This window comes from Carex rostrata, chromosome 6 (assembly GCF_964058835.1).
Source record: "Carex rostrata chromosome 6, lpCarRost1.2, whole genome shotgun sequence".
Taxonomy (NCBI): domain Eukaryota; kingdom Viridiplantae; phylum Streptophyta; class Magnoliopsida; order Poales; family Cyperaceae; genus Carex; species Carex rostrata.
The window spans coordinates 945997-963709 of NC_135923.1; the positions used below are offsets into that span (position 1 = coordinate 945997).

A 17713-nucleotide genomic window follows, 5' to 3' on the forward strand; every position below is an offset into this window, starting at 1 on the left:
AGCAAATAATGAGATGTGAAAATTCACAGGGTCTAATTCATAAAGAAAGCAATATCTATTTGTCAATGTTTAGTCAACAGGTCAACACAAGTCAACAGGTCCAAAATCGCCTCGCGGCCATGAGAGATTTACAATTCTCCTTTCCATCTTTGGTATTTTCGTCTGTATCGGGTTGATATGATATGTCAAGTAACCCGTTACATATAATATTACAGAATACTTGCACTCGCGGACAACCTAAAGTCTGTTACTTGAGTTTTCCTCAACCATCTCCAATTCGAGGCCAAATCTCTGCAGTAACTTAAAGTTTTATTTTAGATCGGATCTGTCCGATCAGAATACGAGACTTTAATATTCGTGTTTATACAGATCTAACCGTCAATATCTAAACTTAAAATATGAGTTACCTCAAGTTATTAAATTCATCCAATTAAGTTCTCAATCAAGATCTCTGGATAGAATTATAAATTTAAGATAGCGAAATAAAAGCTTTTCAGAGAAGTAAAAAGAGAAAAAGGGTAAAAAGAAAGAAAAAAAGAAGCAAAAAAAGGGATCGATCGGTTTATAGATCAATACGCGACCTCTGTCGAAGAGAGAAGAAGAGGTCGAATACGTTCATGGCGATTCCTTCTCTGGCGCTTCTCTCAGCCTTGGTTGTGCTATGCCTCTTGACCTCTCCAGTTCGATGTCTCCGGTTCGATCTCCAGTCGGGACAGATCAAATGCATCTCTGAAGAGATCAAGATCAACGCCATGACTGTTGGGAAGTACTCCATCGCTAACCCTTCCGAATCTGTGCCTCTCCCTGAGTCGCATCGCGTCTCTATCAAGGTCTAAATCAATTGTTTCTTTTTGTTTCTTTTTTCAGGTTTTGGGATTTTTTGGATTGAGCTATGGTAGAAATGATGTCTTCGGGAAAGCCTATTTTGTTATCCAACTGTAGTTGCTCCTTAGTTTATGTATGTAGATTTTGTTGGAATTGTTTTAAATAAATTAGCAACCAGATTTCCTTGATACTGAAATGAGTTCTTGATAGCTTGTTGAACAAATTATGTCAATTTCAGAAGAAACTTCACAAGCACTTAAAAACCCCCTTTTATTTTATTCCTTTTTAATCCTATTTGATGTAGATATCAATGAGTATAGAGGGGTAGTTTGTGATGCATTTTACTTTGTTTTTATGATTTTAATAATAATATGAGGTGAAGAGAGAATGGAGATTGGGGAGGACACATTTTGTTGTCTGCATTAATAAGTTTATGAAGGAGTTTTTTTTCGCAAGGAATGAAATTATTTTATCTTTGAATGTTAGATGTGGTTGATTTACACAAAAGAAAGAAGTGTAAAATGAAGTTCGGAAATAGTTCTTACTGAAAGGGTGAATGATGACCAAACAAGAACAAAGTCACAACCGACAAACCTACAGCATTACGGTGTCAGTGATAATTTGGGTTTTTGAACGACTTGACATTTTGATTCATTGAGGGCTAAAATTGAAGCTGAAAAAATGAGATGGCATCCTGCAAATTTGTTTAGAAAATTAGAAATCAAACATTGGATCTATCAATTTTGCTCTTTCCCTCTAATCTCCTTTTCCACCTTCTATGAACCCTGACTTAATTCTGTATTAACTACACTAAAAGAACAAAGTTTGATATCTCATTTTTGCCCCTTTTCTCTAATTTTGAAGGTGACGTCACCGTACGGTGAGAGCATGCACTCAGCAGAGAATGTGGACTCGGGGAGCTTTGCGTTTGTGACGAAAGAGGCCGGCGATTACTTGGCCTGTTTTTGGACTCCTGAGCACAAACCTGCAGCCACCATCTCTTTTGAATTTGAATGGAAGAGTGGTGTCACTGCCAAGGACTGGTCAAATGTTGCCAAGAAAGGCCAAGTTGAGGTAAATGCAATTTCTTCTAGTTTTACCAAAAATTTTGGTAACAGGGCAGATAGTATGTAGGGGTGTTCATTGGATCCGGTTTATTTGGTTTTTAACGGAACCGTCAAATTTTGAATTACATGGTTTGGTTTTTCATTTTAATTTGTTCAGTTTGGTTGAATTTTTGAATTACTTCGTTTTTTTATATTTAGTTCGGTTTAATCTCTATTATTTCGGCTCAACCAAACAAACCGAAATTTACTTGAATTACTTTGGTTAGTCATGTCTGGTTCGGTTTAATCTCTCTTATTTTGGTTATATAAATTTCTATGATTATTAAATGTATTTGTGTAATGTATTGAGTTTTGACCTTTTGAAATTTATTCTCTTTTATTTCGGGTCAACTAAACAAACCGAAATTTACTTTTTTTTTGGGTTCTGTTGTTATTCGGTCGACAAGTTTTGTTTGGTTAGATTTTTGAAAAGCGAATAAAATTTGGTTTGACTATTTTAATTCGGTTTTAATGGAACTGATTGTTTGAACACCCCTAGTTGTATGTATTAGGTAATTCCCAGAGAATAATAGAAAAATTTGGTACCAGGTAACTCATAATGGATGATTTAAAAAATGAAAAAAATATGGTATGATTTGTTTACCACCATCTGTGCATATTCGTGTTGTATTTGTCTGGAACCACATGTACTGGCATCTGATACCTTGTATTGAGGATTCTTGTTTGACTCTTCTTTTATACAAGCTTATTGTAGCATCTATGTGTCATCTATAGAAAGTGTTTGTTGCTTTATGTTAAATTCTTGTATTATTCTTGTACTATAGGTCCAAAAAAAAATGACGAGCTTAATAGTTTTATAACCAGTTAATTACATGGTTCTTCATAGTATCACCCTTTCTCATTTTTAGTCCTTTAAAAATCCACGGTTCACATATTGGTCCTTGAGATCCTTCATTTGTACCAAATCAGTATTGTTAAATTATATTAAAAGATGGATGGAGATCCTTGTAAGTATTTATATGAACACTCTGTCAATGCTGACATAGAAGTTTTAGTAGATATATGATGGTGTTGGTGCTTATGTTGACCCGGTTAAGTTGTTCTTGTGACATCATCTCTATAAGTGATGACATGGACATTGACATCAGCAGTCATGTCATCATATTACCTACTAAAAAGATTACTTGTCACCCATGTTTTGACAGCATGGCAAAGTATATTTCCATCCACTTTTGAATTTGCTAAGAATCAAACACTTGTAATCAAAATTTGAACTTTGATAAATTAGGGACTAAAATATTAAATAAAGATCCTTGAGTGAAAAATATTTGATTTTATAGCTTTACAACTTTTATGGTGTAGCTAATGGAGGTTGAGTTGAAGAAGCTAGAGGATGTTGTGAAGTCTATCCATGATGAGATGTTCTATTTACGTTCAAGGTGATCTTAAATTTAGTTCTACCGACAACCTCAATTACTTAACAAAAGCTTGTCTTAAATCAAAGATGTACATTTGTTTTACATGAAACTATTGTATTGTGTTGTAGAGAGGAAGAGATGCAAGATATGAATAGATCAACCAATACTAGGATGGCCTGGTTCGGTTTTCTATCACTCATTTTGTGCCTATCTGTTGCCGGACTACAAATATGGCACTTGAAGACATTTTTCGAGAGAAAGAAGCTTCTTTGAATTCCTCTCAACAATACAAACTTCGTCTGTCATAAATTATTTAGTTTCATTTTTATTTTTGGTAGTTCTTCCTCACTTGTAAGTTGTAATAGAACTTGTATTTTTTTTTTATCTACCAGAGTTGTAAGCACCTTTAGAGATGATAAATTAAACTTAGTATGTACTTGACAGTAGCCAAATGAGTCGATTTTTTGTTATCTTAAAGACCTGAACAAACTAAGCAATGAGTTGAATTGAAAGAATCAATACTTAAAAAGCAAATTACAAAACAACAAAGGTTCATGTTGAATACAAGCATTTTAATTTATATTCAATTTGGTTGCACAATATATCTCAAATAAAAGAGGTAAATAATTTTCACCAATAAGAATACAAAACATAAACAAAACTATATTATCTGAAAAGAAATAACCAAGTGACTAAAATACATTGAATTGATACCAAAGCCACCCTGATCAAGTCATTTGCAAGCAGTCTATTCTAATTTTTGTACTTACAACTTGTGCACGAGTTAAATGTTTTTCAATCAACACGGAGCAAATAACACTAAGTGGAGAAAATGTGATGCCAGTGATTATCAGATGACAAGCTTTCCTTGATTCTCTCGAGCCTCTTTAGGATCTCCAGAAACGACGGTCTTTGGTTCTTGTCAGCCGACCAAGATTGCTCGATCAAGCTGTTATTTTAACCAATGACAACTCATATCACTAAATGGAAACTTTTATGATTAAAAATTTGTTAGTATGCATGCTATGTTTATAAATCTTAAGATTCTATCATGTTGGAGGACTGACTTGTATTCTTTGGCTTTCTCATAGATAGAATCTTAAGATTATACAACATAAATTCAAAATAAACTCAATTCTGTTTGGCTCACTGGTGTAAACTACGGTCTTGGGTCTGAATTGCTGACAACTAGGGTAAGCTCAAAACAAATATGCATAACTCAGATAGCAAAAGTATTGCATTTACTCAGTAACGAGAACCTAGATTCATGGGGAGAGATTTGATACGAGATTGAGCAATTTGCACCAGACTTGAGCTCAGCGGGCTTTTTTTTTTTTTTTTTTTGAAGGTCAGGTAGTAATTGCTTACTGACTTTTCCATTAAGATGAAAAAGATACTGTACAAATTTATTTACAACAACCCCCCCCCCCCCCCCCCCCCATTCCTGATAAATAACTCTATATAATTACAATGTGGAGCTCAGCCGGAAATATAGGACGATTTTTTTTTAAAGCTTTTGCTCTTCTCAGAATGTACAAGGACAACAATTCTGGGTAAGTTATTGAAACGGATACAAACATCACAAAAAATGATATTAATAAAATTTCAAACTATAGGAGCAACAACATTAAGATCCCAACAGTTACAATTTGACAATGCTATGAGGAACTTACTCTTTCAAGTCGGGGATTAATCCCTTTGAACGAAAAGACGGACGATGTCCATCCGCCACATGTTTAGCAGCTTCGTAGGGTTCATAATTTGATAGTGGTGGGTCCCCTTCAATCATCTACACCAAAATTAAAAAAGAAAGAATAAATTTTTATTATGATAAAGAGATAGTGGCATAATTGATCAATCAGTGTGCATTTTAAAATGAGATAAAAGGTTACCTCGTATAATATCATGGCAAAAGAAAATACGTCAACTTTCTTATCATACTTCCTGTGCTTGAATACTTCAGGAGCCATGTACCGGTCTTGAGAGAGAAAGAGAGAGTATGAACTGATTAGAAATGGTACTTTTATTGGTATGCACTCTAAAAAGCTTAATCTTTTGAACAAATATCCACCAATATTTGTAAACTAGGTAAATTTAGTCTGTCACAACCCCCCAGAGAAGTTTCTATTTGTACAGGTGGGGATAAGATAAACCTTTATGTTTGAATCACAAACAAAATCTGATAAAATTACATAATACTTGGTGGATCAATTGGGTCAAGTCATTGTTTTTATAAAATACTCTAGCATAGAGCGGTCTCAAATTATCAAAATATTTATTACATAAAAAGTGAATTGGTTCATATAAATTAGTGCAAACTGTTAATTGGTACAGATGTCAGAAAGCACGTAAGATTTGACAGAGACAGGAAACCATGATTGTTAAAAACTTACAACTGCCAGTCTCTCCAGTTAATTTGTAGATGTCATTAGCATGATTTACAGTTATTAGCTTGCTCAACCCGAAGTCACCGACCTTTAGGTGGTCCGCATTAGAGTTAACCAAAAGAACGTTTCTGAAAGGCCAAAAGTTGCAAGTTAAGCTATCTATTGCAGCATGCAAACTTGAGAGCTAGAGCATCGAGAGAGAGAAAATACAATAATTTAAAAAGGTGAAATTGACAACAAGAGTAGTACCTTGGTTTCAGATCTCTATGGATAACAACATTAGGCTCGTTATGTAAATAAGCCATGCCCCTGTAGAAAGAGAGAAACAAGGATTGAGGGTATGGAGAAAAGTTCCACGTCATCATAGTACAACATAGCTACTGGGCCAAATGGAGTAAATTACACGTGAAATTCTATCATAGTACATCATAGAACCAGCAGGATATATTTTCTAAAATGATTTAGCTTAAAGTGCTTACTATTCATAGCTAATAGTTATCACAACAAGGTACAAGGTACCAAGGATATGTGTAAAGCATTAAAAGATACCTGGCCATATCTAATGCAAAATTAACAGCAACTGACGGGCTAAGTGCACCCTTCTCTTTCAGATATTGGTGCAGATCACCCTAAAAAACATAAGGAAAGGATATTTTATGGAATTATTTATGAGATGGATAGTTTAGTATATGTTTATAGAGAAAAAAGATGCTTACTCCTCTAAGAAACTCGGTGATTAGCATAAGTGGTTTTCTCTCAGTAACTGCTCCAAGAAATTGGACAATGTTAGGATGGCGTAGCTTCACAAGCAAGTTTACTTCATGTCTAAAATCTTGGCTGCATTAAATTGTTTTTTGCAACAAATGAGATTAACATGTATCGGATGCTAATAAGATGCAGCAAGCAAAACCATTTATTGCACCAACATTAAATGGATACATCAACAGGGTCACAATTTTGAAGTCTAATTAAGTTAATTATAAACCTTGTCTTATATCAAGCAAAATCCATTCAAATTTCAAAATAAATGACTTACGTCACCAATCTGTCGTCTGATAGAGAGGGGAGGATGCGCTTTACTGCCACTGGAGTCCCACGCCAGTATGCTCTCAAAATTTCACCAAAGGAACCCTGTCATGTAATTTTACTTATATAAGGTTGAGGTTATAAGTAATAAATACAAGGACTAAAGAAAATCAAAATATAAGGAATCTGGAAACTATACACAAATGTACATCTAATAAGCGATTAATATCCAACAGATCTAGTAAAACCTCAATGATCTTACTTGTTGTTCCCCGCTGTTAACATGACACATTGGTCGACCCAAAAAATTATCAAAAACTCCAGACCTTTTCGTGTTAGTTCAATCAAATAGCCACAGAATTGATATACAGAAACCTCCAAAACAACATCTGATGCTTAGTTCAACTTCAGCATAAAACAAAGGGTTATTGAAAACGGCACGGCAATGTTCTCGGAATTTGAAGTAAGACACTCTCTTCAACCACACTGATCTAAGGGCAGGGTTTTATGTAATGGTAAATGTAAGGTTAAATTGTTAATTGCACCTAAGGCATTTGTTCTTAGTTTGCAAAATAGTTGCTATTGATGTTTTGCAAAAACAACAACATCAACAACAACCAAGCCTTTAGTCCCAAACAAGTTGGGGTGGGCTAGAAATGAAACCCAATCATAGTCACAAAATCAAGGTAGATTGATGTTTTGCACAAAAAAATAATAAACATTACTTAGAGCCGGCAAACCTTTCCAATAACAGATGAAGTTGAGAAATCCAACTCGGAGGGCTCAATTTCCCAGTCACATTTATTAGGCAAAGGAGGTGGGACTGGCTTTGGCTCAAAATGGCTTCCATTTTGTCCCTGTATTGTAAGTTTGATAATAGTAATATTGATAAGCTATAACCTAATATATATAAAAAAATCATACATCGGAAAACCTTTATGCAAGTAGCAACACTAACTATTATCTAACGATAAGCAAAAAACGAAGAAATACTCTGTTTATCACATACTTGTAGTTTTCTAAAGGACCTGAAATTTTGTTTCTGTTCACACAAGCACTATGATTGTATAGAGGTTTTGTACACTCTTATGTTTATTTAAACATGTGATCGACAGATTCATTTGAGAACCCAATAATCTCAAATAAGTAGTCCAAATAAATGAAAGTAAAGAAAGAACAAAAAACCAACTGGGATCAACCGGTGCCAACTACAAATAGTTATGAGTTTATACCAGCACTGACATCAGGCACCCTACATCGGATTCTGAATATATCCATGGTAGTGCTTATTTGAAACAAATTAAATGTTATTACTTAAAGAAGCCGCATATATTCTGAATTGGGATTGGGAATTATCAAACATGAAATGAATAAGCTCTCCAAGCTGAAGTTTCAAATCCTTTAATCTAGCTACGATATGTGTTATATAATAGATAGCCATACTTAAGGCCGAGTAAATTAATTAAAGTATCAAATAAAAGTCCATATTACGTACAAATGAGTGACCGCCATAAGTTTTGAGCAGTTCAATCATTTCTTTCTTCTTTGCTCCTTCTGCATCTGCAAGAGGCTGTCATAAAAGGATATATGAATAAAATAACCTCAATTAGTCATTATAATTGAATCTAAATTGGAGAATAAAAGGAAAATGTGTAAACAATATATCTCAGATTAGCTATATTTGCAATTACTGTCCTTCATCAATCATCCATCATCTTGCTATTTATAGTTGAATTTGTATAGTTTTACTTTCTTTCAGCTATAAATACACTGAAAAGCGGTTCTCAAATTTCAATAGTTTGGGTCCAATTGTTCAAACCACGCAGAGAAGATATATAAATTGTATTCAAGATTCATTAGTCAAATCAAAGAGCTAGATCTAGCAACAGGGAGAGAGAGAGCAAGAGAAGTGAATTTATTCCTACAGTATTTTTCCATCGATCAAGTGCGTCGACATCAGCACTATGATCAAGCAAACACCGTGCCACGTCGATCCAGCCATGTAGGGCCGCCACGTGGAGGGGCGTACGGCTATCGTAGTCCCGAGCGTTAACCAGCTCCTTATCTTCTTCTAGCAACCTCCGCACAGCTGAGACGTCGTTTTGATGCGTGTGCCAGAGGATGAGAGATGTTCGACTCACGCGTGCCTTCTCTTTCTTCCTCTCCTCCTTCTCCGACCCATCGAGAGGTGACGACAAGCCCGACGAACCACCGCTCTCTCCCTCGCTGGCGCTCTTTCCGCTCATCGAAGCTTCTGTAGATCGGAATTCAATTGAAATATGTGATTGTTTTTGAACGAAGAATTAGTTCTCCCTTCGCGTAGACTTGGGAGTGCGTATCGACGTGTCCGGTGCCTATTCGGGGTGATGTGAATTCACGTCCTCTCCAATACCTGATAAGGGAATCTTTTACAATTACTAGATCTGGACCGTTATTTTTAACTTGGCACGAATCTCAAATCCCAAAAATACAGCCCCAATGCTGACCCGAATCCCAAACCGGTTGAGATTTAATCTCAAACCGTAAAGTGAGGTTATCCTCTGCAATACCTGAGAGGATACGGATTCGAGTGATGTAGGGGGTCAGTTTTATGTGTGCTTTGAGATTCTTGCAGAACGTATTTAAACGGTTGATATTTTCCATAAAGTCACGCAAAGTTTGAGATATCTCAGAGGATACGAATTCTAGACGTGGTTGGCAAATTGGCTACTTGGTTCGAGTTCCGATACTCTGAAGTAACTCAAATTTTGAGGTTAGATATTGATCGTCTGATCAGAATCCGGGCTAATGCCGTCCGAGGTGGAATGCACGGATCCTTTAATATTCGTGCTATAGAAGATCGGACAGTTAGGATCTAAACTCAAAATTTGAGTTAACTCAGGTAATTTGAATTAGGCTTGGCTTCTGACGAAAGAACACGGAATCGAATAATGACTTCAACGGGTTATTACTAAGCCATAATTTGACAACCTGTGTAAAATAGTTTCTAAGGTAAAATATTTAATTATCAAGGGCAGACTTTGAAGAGATTTAACCCTTTTTTTAATTCCACCCCCCCCCCCCCCTCACCCACACACACACACACACACACCTAAATCTGTCCTTACACACACCTAAAAGGCATAGTTAAGAGATTAAAAAGCATTATTTTACAAATTCTCAATGATTTGTAAGAACACATTTAATTTTTTTTCATTATCTTTAATGTTGCCCTTTAAGCAAGAATCAAATTTTTAATCTTCTGTTTCTGAATCTGCATTACTAAATTAATCCTATAATATTGAGAATGGGATACCCATCATACGAAGAGTTTGCTGGAGATTTTTTTTTTTTTTTCTGATTATAAGAAAAATAATTTAAGCGAATCAAAATTTGTAATTTGGTCGTGAAATCTTTGTATTTAAATGTATATTACTATTATGTCACAATTATGCAAGACAAATGAATTATGATTAAGATAATCTAGAGTTGTCATTAATTGCTTGGGAACAATTACAGAAGTAAGGGCTTGTTCGGTTGCACCGTGAAAATCACTGTTCACGTGGGAAAATGAAAATTCACTCAGACTGAATTTTTTTTCCCCACGTGAACAGTATTTTTCAGTTCAAAATTTTTAATTTCCGTACCCATTCCTATTCCCACTGGTGCAACCGAACAGGGCCTAATTGACAATAAATTATTTAGTATCTAGAACTAAAATATAGAGAATCGCTCGTCTTAGAATCATTCAACGTTGGATAAGATATGGTTTGCTTGTACTATTTTTATGGGGTAATTTTAATCATAAGTCTGAAAATTTTCAAAATTACGTATTTTTTTCCTCTAAAATCCATAATATTATATTTTCCCTTCAAGATTTAAAAAACTCATAAATTTACTTAATTTATAAAGTTCTCATTTTATACTTTATTAAAAAATAAAAATATGTAATCCGTGTAAAAAAATATTTAGTCTTTTGATAGATCGGTTTTTGAGAGCAAATGGTTTATTTTATACTTGTGATGCATACACAATAACATTTAGACATACACTTGTGCATGGCATCACAAGTAAAAAAAAAACTATTTGTCCTTGAAAATCGCAAATTAAAACACTGAACATTTTTCTTACACATACTAAATATTTTTATTTTAAAAAAAAGAGTAAAATAAAATCTATATAAATTTAAAATGAGTTTTAATAGAGAAAGACAATAAATTGGAAATTGTGAGTATTTTAAATTTTGAAGAGTAAATATGATATTATGAATTTAAGAGGAGAAAAAAACCTAATTTCAAATATCTTTGAGGGTGTACATGAAATTCCCCCAATTTGTCAATTTTATCTGGTACATGACATTTTATTAACACAAATATACTCGATATTATCTCATTTGCAGTAACCACAGATTTGAGTTTTACAAGAATGAACTAAAAATTAAGGGGGAATTTCACGTATACCCCTCAAAAACTTCAAAATTACATATTTCCCCCTCTAAAGTTTAAAATTACATATCCCCCCTCTAAACTTCAAATACTCACAAATTTACCCATTTTATTGTTTTTTATATTAAAACTCATTCTAAATTTATAAAATACCCATTTTACTCTTTTATTAAAAACATATAAAGCCTATCAAACTCAAAATTGAATATGAACAATTTTTCTACCGTCCAAACTGCTTTTAAATATGCGTGCGTAAGATTAGCACGAATCTTGATGCGAACACGCACGTATATTGATGTGACGTGCACAAATCTTAATGCATTGCACACCAATCAATATTGCTTTAAGATCCGTGCATGCTAGATCAACACAAAATTGAAGCACTATGCACAGATCTTAATGCGATACACATGGATCAAATGGTAGAGGAACCCTTTAGATTTAAATTTGAGTTTGATGGGCTTTCTATGCTTTTAATAAAGGGTAAAATGGGTATTTTAAGATTTTAGAATGAGTTTTAATATAAAATACAATAAAATGGGTAAATTTGTGAGTTTTTGAAGTTTAGAGGGGGAAATACGTAATTTTAAACTTTAGAGGGGGAAATACGTAATTTTGAAGTTTTTGAGGGGTATACGTGAAATTCCCCCCAAAATTAAATGCAATCAATATAAAGATCGTGAAGGAAAAGGTAAACAATAAGTAGTGATAAAATTCTAGAGCTCAAAGGATGTCAAGGACAAGAACAACATCAGAGCAGAGCCTTCAATTTTCAATTCTACATAGAATACCAAGATATTCACACAAAAATGTGTATAGTTCTTCATCCCAGGACTTTCTCACAGAAAAGAAATACTACAAATTTCTTTAGAATTTTAAAGATAAATTTAACTAAATTTAATAGAATGAGAACACATCAAAGATATTTAGAGTTTAGATTATCTACAGCCTTTTACCCTAAATCCTAAACCCAAATAATTGTTCACAATAATTTGTATTTGAATGCAAAGATAGCCCCAATAATCCAAAACAAATTATAAGTACCATCAAAATTAGCTTATGGTCTCTTCTGCACATATGTTATTTTGATATTCTTTCATATAATTTTGTAAAATAAGTTTCTGGAACAAGCCTCGCATTAGAAACCTCCAATCGCAATTTCTCAACCAGATGTGTTTTTCTTGCCTCACAAATACCTTCAAAAAACTCATCTAACAAACCCTTGCTAGGAGCAAAACATCTCTCTAACAAATCCTTCAGCACCTCCACTGCCCCTTCGTAATCTCCGTTCTTACAAAAGGTAGATATAAGCATTTCATGGATTTCGGGTGTTGGGTCAAACCCGTTTTTCTTCATGGCTTTGAAAACTTGAAACGCCCGCTCCGAATTCTTCCTCTGGCACTGCCCGACAACAAGTGCGGCAAAAGTGGAAGCATTTGGCTTGATATCAGCCTTATCAAGCTCCTTCACTAAAGAAGCCGCTTTCTTTGTCTTTCCTTCATTACAAAAACCCAATATGAGCGAATTATATGTTACTATATCAACCTCTACCCCCTTTGCAATCATCTCCTCAAAAAGCCTTGATGCCATCTCGCTATTGTTTGCTTTACAATACCCGTTAATCAAAATATTATAGGTTACCGTGTTTGGAGTCACCATGGATACATTCATCTCATTCAAAATTTTATTTGCCTCATGCAATCGAGCCTCTTTACAGAATCCGTAGATTAAAGTGTTGTAAGTCACCACACTCGGTTCCAACCCCTTTCCCTTCATAGATTTTAGAAGCCTAACTGCAGCACTTAAAACCCCGTTCTTGCAATGTGCATCAATTAATGTATTAAACGAAGCGACAGTAGGACTAAATCCAAGTGTTTCCATCTTACCAAACAATTCCACGGCTTTCTCGAGCTTTCCCGAATTGCAATAAGCAGACATGACCATATTGAGTGTATACACATTAGGTGAAATCCTACTCCTGCGCATTTCCCAGTAGAATGAAAACACAATATCATTGCGTCCCAAGCTAAGTGCCGAGGTGAGAAATGCATTGCAAGAACGAATGTTAGGAAGAAAACCGTAATCCCTCATGGAACTAAAGATATCTGTGGCATCTCTGAACTTTTTCTCGCGTGCATAGGCAGAGAACAAAAGATCAAACACCTGCGGGGTGGAGCTACAGAGCCGGTAAGTGTAGAGCAAGGACTGGAACAAATTGGAGCTGGAGATCGGGGAGGTGGGGAAGAGAGAAGAGGAGAGGATGGAGTGAGCTGATTTGAGACGGCGGGATTGAGAGAGAGTGTGGAGGAGGATGGAAAGGGAGGAGAGAGAGAGGGAGGAAGGGTGGTGGAGGTGGGCCCAATTGTAGAAAGATAGAGAGAGGGTGGGGTCAGGGAGGAGGAGGAGGAGGAGGTGGAGGAGGCGAAAGGGGGTGAGCGAAGGGGCAAGGGGGAGGAGTTTGGGCCAGCAGGAATTGATGAGATGGCTGTGGAAGACAGTTATAAAGTCGAGGTCTTGGCTGTGGGGTGAAGGGATTGTGCGGTGAGGGATGGGGAGGGAGACGGGATAGGGAGAGACGGAGGAGAGGTGGCGGATGGGAGGCAATCTCAGTTTCATTTGTCAGGTTCACTAGATGGGGGCCTCCTGTTGCTTCGGCAATAGCTTTGAAGGTGAATGGAAAAGTGTTATGCAAGTTATATACACCAAAAATTAATAAGTTGCATAGGGATATTACAATTTACAAAACTATACTATCAATAATTAAGGATTGATAATATAACCTAAATAAGCATAAAGTAAAATTAAGAAAATTATTTTAAAAACTGGTGTCTAACTATAAAGCTATACAATCTATCAGGATATGTACAAGTTAGATCAAATTGAGGCCCTGATCTCTAACTATAAAAAAATATTGTAATTATAATGATATGTACATACATATGCAGATAGTAAAATGAACATTAATAGCAGATTTGCGAAAAATAAATTAAGCATTTACATAAGATTTGAGAATGTATTTTTGTAAAATAAAAAAAAATTAGAGAAATACCTTAATAGCTGTAGAAAAATGAAGGTGCTCAAACAGATGTATAAGAATTTACAACAGATATATGAGGGTGAATTACATCGTGGATTTCTGCCATTGAGAACAATCAAATAGCATATAAACATATCAGTGGATAAGAAAATATTAATTTAAGTAATAAAGGTAACATGGTATTGTTATTTATAGGCATATTAGCATATCAGTTATCAGTAGATGGAAAAAAAAAAAACAACACTTATGTCAAAATACAGGAAATTAAGGCAATATATCATATTTGTAGATCCTAATTTAATCAATTAAGAGCTGATTTTGAATCATGGTAATAGCTGCTTAAATATCTACTTAAAACACAGTGACATTCTCTAATGTTAGCAATGCTGAAGTTGTTCATTTGTTAATTGATGTAATATTGAAAACTGGAAACCCAAAGCTGACGTATAAAACTGCTGTAATTTATTTTTCCCAAGATATATGCTTTATGGTTTATGGATTGAGGTTCAGGTATTGAACAGTAAAAGCTCATTGTCAAAGCCCTAATAAAGAAAAAGTAAAAGTCAAATGTAGCACTATAATCTGTAGATTTACTGGTTTTGTCCTGGTACCAGTCTTTTTAGTAATCTTTGGTTAAAATCAAAATTTAATATAAAAGCACAATTAAAGTAGACCATTAAAGGAAAGTATACCAAATAATTGTTCTCATTCAAGAACTTAAAAAATGAAAACAAATAATTTTTCTGACCAACACAAACCTATATACCACAATCATGCAATCAATAATTTTTCTGACAAACGCAAACCTATATACCACAATCATGTGACAATTGAGACCGGTACTGATCTGGTAGCAATACCAAACGACAAATTATTATAACAATTTTGATGCTTTAATTAAGATCAAGACATTATTCCAGTCATAGCCCCCACCAATAATCTTTAAGTAAATAAAATAGATGTGTAGGTTAGGTCAATGCAAGATTTAAAATTGATATTTTGGTTAGTTTCTTCTTTCTGTTGTTTTTAATCCATCCTAATTGATAACCATATCTTTCCATGGCTCTATGCAATTGAACTTGAAATTTTCAAGATTGAACTGAGCCACTATCTCTCAAAATCACTAACCATTAAAATATCATAAAAGTTTTTTAAGAAAAGAAATAATCAATCTAGGGCGATTAGTGTGTAAACTACTATCTATCAACCATTTAAATAAGTTTGAGCAAATCATTTTTAGCAAAAAAAATTACCTTGAATAGTAGCTCTGGCCTGGGCGTGTCTTTCTATCTTCTCATCTACAATCTGCAAGAACAATGGCTAAAGCCTTAATAAACAAAGGAACTAATTAGACGGTCCTCTACTGGAGGCGCTTGTTGAGGAGTCGGCTGGAGCCACTGGCACTGGGACCGGGTGCGAGGAAGGAGATATAGGGCATCTCATCTGGTCGAAGGAGAAAGAGAACGGTCAGGTTAGAGGTTTGTGGGCAGCGTTAGTTAATTGAGCTGTGATTCCTGTCCGTTGGATTGAATGAACAGTTGAGATTAAGTCACGCAAAATATTATGAAATATCTCAGAGGATACGGATTCACTGACACGTGGGCCCCGCAACCAGCTAAAGGTATCCCTTTATTCTCTCAGAAGACAGAGACAGAGACAGAGACAGAGCACGGTTGGTGTTAGTGCTACTGTGCGGCTTGCATTTCTCCACCTTTCTTCTCCTAGATTTGAGAGATTGAAACTGCCAGAGAAAGCGAGAGAGAGAGAGAGAGAGAGATGACTGAAGCATCGACCGTAGCTTGCATGCTCTGCTCACGTTCTCTGCCTTTGATCGGAGGCAATAGTAAGTAGATGTGCTTCAAGGCCCCTCAAAATTTTCACAATTTAATACTTAGAATCAGCAATGTCTAACCGTATGCCATTTGTACCTCCCCTCCCCTGTAGGAAGAGGTGAGAATAACAAAAGATTAGTAATTGGGATATGGAGGAAAAGCTGGAACAACGAATTTGGAATAGCAATTCCACCTGTTCCAATTTATCCCTGGCACCGGATAAGAGCAACTGTGGTGGGAACTGCTCGTGCTTCTTCTTCTTCTGCCGCAGCTCAAGTTGTAACTTATACCTCTAGCATTTTGACTGATATTCCACTTTATGAGCCACCTGGTGTAAGTTATTACTGGTAATTATTCCAAATCGACCTTTATTCCTGTGCATTTCATGCTAAGAAGGCACACAATTTAGGTTACTTTTGACGAATATCTCCATGACCGAACGCGAATTTTCAAGGCAATGTTTCCAGATGAGCGTAGGAGCGAGAGACTAAATGAGGTGAGATTACAAATTGTGGAGATTTCATTCAGTAAATAATTTTTGTTGGCGGGTATCTTTGTTGCAAATTTAGTTGTACCAATTATATACTGGAATATTATTTTTCCCTATGCTGAGACAATTTGAGAAATACAAAATCAAAGCAATTTTTTTTTATAATTTGGTTGAAAATTGGAAATTGCAGTTTGATATGAACTTGAATTGTGACCACAGGATGAATGGAGGATTCATATGCTACCTCTCCAGTTCCTTCTCTTAACGGTCAATCCAGTTGTTGTCATGCAAATATGTTGCAAATCACACGGCAACGGCTACCCGCCATTGGTCCCACAAGACACCACAAGCCTACTTGAGCTCCAAGCTGTAATATGATCGATTTTTAACATTAATTTCTTAAAAAACAAATTTATAATTGCATAAGAAAATTCAAAAACACCATGTTGAGTACTCGCTTGTTTAGACTGAATGGGAGCTTCAAGGCTTAGATGTGGCATACAAGCCAACTGATTTTTCATTAGGCGTGAAAGGGTTTCTTTACCCGGAGAGAAAAGGAGGTTCTGGCCGTTTAAAGGGACATCTTGAGATTAGCATAAGTTGCATTCTCCCGCCGGCGCTTGCTTTGGTTCCGGATAATGTCCTCAGAGGAGTTGCTGAATTGGTATGAAGTATACTACTAAGTTTTTTTTTATTTCAGAAACTATTTTTTTTTATCAGACATTAATAAGGATTTTTCATTACAAAAAAACCCTAGTTCATAGCATATATGACTATACAACATATGTTGTATCATGAAGGGCTTTATGTTTGTGTTATTAAGAGTTGCAATTACAGGTTTTAAGGAGATTGGCTGAGAAAATGAAAAGAGATGTGGATGTGGGGTTATTATCGGATTTCAAGAAATTCCGTCGAGAGAAATTAATGAAGAATAGCAGCACAGGAATTGGTTCTCAGCATCAATACCTGGGATGATTAGGGATGTGTAATTAATTACTTTGCTGGTGACAGAATAGTTATTTTGCAATGTGTTCTTTTGTTGGTTTGTTTATAGAGCTGGGCAAGTTTCATATTGCCCAAGGAGAGAAAATTTGATTGGTTCATTTTATTATTGTAAGTCTGTATTCTATACAGTATATAATGTGCATGGAATTAGAGATGAATCGTTGGATATTTACATATAACTCTCAGAAGTTTGTATCTTTCA

At 35.3% G+C, this 17713-nt stretch overlaps 4 protein-coding genes across 4 annotated transcripts; 2 read left to right on the forward strand and 2 right to left on the reverse strand.

Moving 5' to 3' along the window:
* Window positions 1-458: 458 nt before the first annotated feature.
* Window positions 459-3756, forward strand: LOC144556031 (transmembrane emp24 domain-containing protein p24delta9-like). The gene is made up of 4 exons (XM_078304512.1): window positions 459-830; window positions 1690-1899; window positions 3255-3331; window positions 3439-3756. The coding sequence occupies exons 1-4, from the start codon at window positions 618-620 to the stop codon at window positions 3581-3583; spliced, it is 645 nt and encodes a 214-aa protein (XP_078160638.1). The 5' UTR covers window positions 459-617; the 3' UTR covers window positions 3584-3756.
* A 141-nt stretch (window positions 3757-3897) lies between these two features.
* Window positions 3898-9032, reverse strand: LOC144556030 (serine/threonine-protein kinase VIK-like). The gene is made up of 11 exons (XM_078304511.1): window positions 8649-9032; window positions 8219-8293; window positions 7464-7580; window positions 6734-6828; window positions 6414-6534; window positions 6247-6326; window positions 5947-6006; window positions 5704-5825; window positions 5203-5288; window positions 4984-5099; window positions 3898-4259 (listed from the first exon to the last, which is right to left on the reverse strand). Exons 1-11 carry the CDS (start codon window positions 8967-8969, stop codon window positions 4130-4132), a joined length of 1323 nt encoding a protein of 440 aa, XP_078160637.1. The 5' UTR covers window positions 8970-9032; the 3' UTR covers window positions 3898-4129.
* A 2868-nt stretch (window positions 9033-11900) lies between these two features.
* LOC144555934 (Tetratricopeptide repeat (TPR)-like superfamily protein) lies at window positions 11901-15569 on the reverse strand. The gene is made up of 3 exons (XM_078304377.1): window positions 15438-15569; window positions 14197-14283; window positions 11901-13808 (listed from the first exon to the last, which is right to left on the reverse strand). The coding sequence occupies exon 3, from the start codon at window positions 13761-13763 to the stop codon at window positions 12228-12230; it is 1536 nt and encodes a 511-aa protein (XP_078160503.1). The 5' UTR covers window positions 13764-13808; window positions 14197-14283; window positions 15438-15569; the 3' UTR covers window positions 11901-12227.
* A 312-nt stretch (window positions 15570-15881) lies between these two features.
* On the forward strand, window positions 15882-17713 carry LOC144556127 (uncharacterized). The gene is made up of 6 exons (XM_078304616.1): window positions 15882-16027; window positions 16129-16349; window positions 16426-16512; window positions 16726-16875; window positions 16973-17170; window positions 17344-17713. Exons 1-6 carry the CDS (start codon window positions 15961-15963, stop codon window positions 17479-17481), a joined length of 861 nt encoding a protein of 286 aa, XP_078160742.1. The 5' UTR covers window positions 15882-15960; the 3' UTR covers window positions 17482-17713.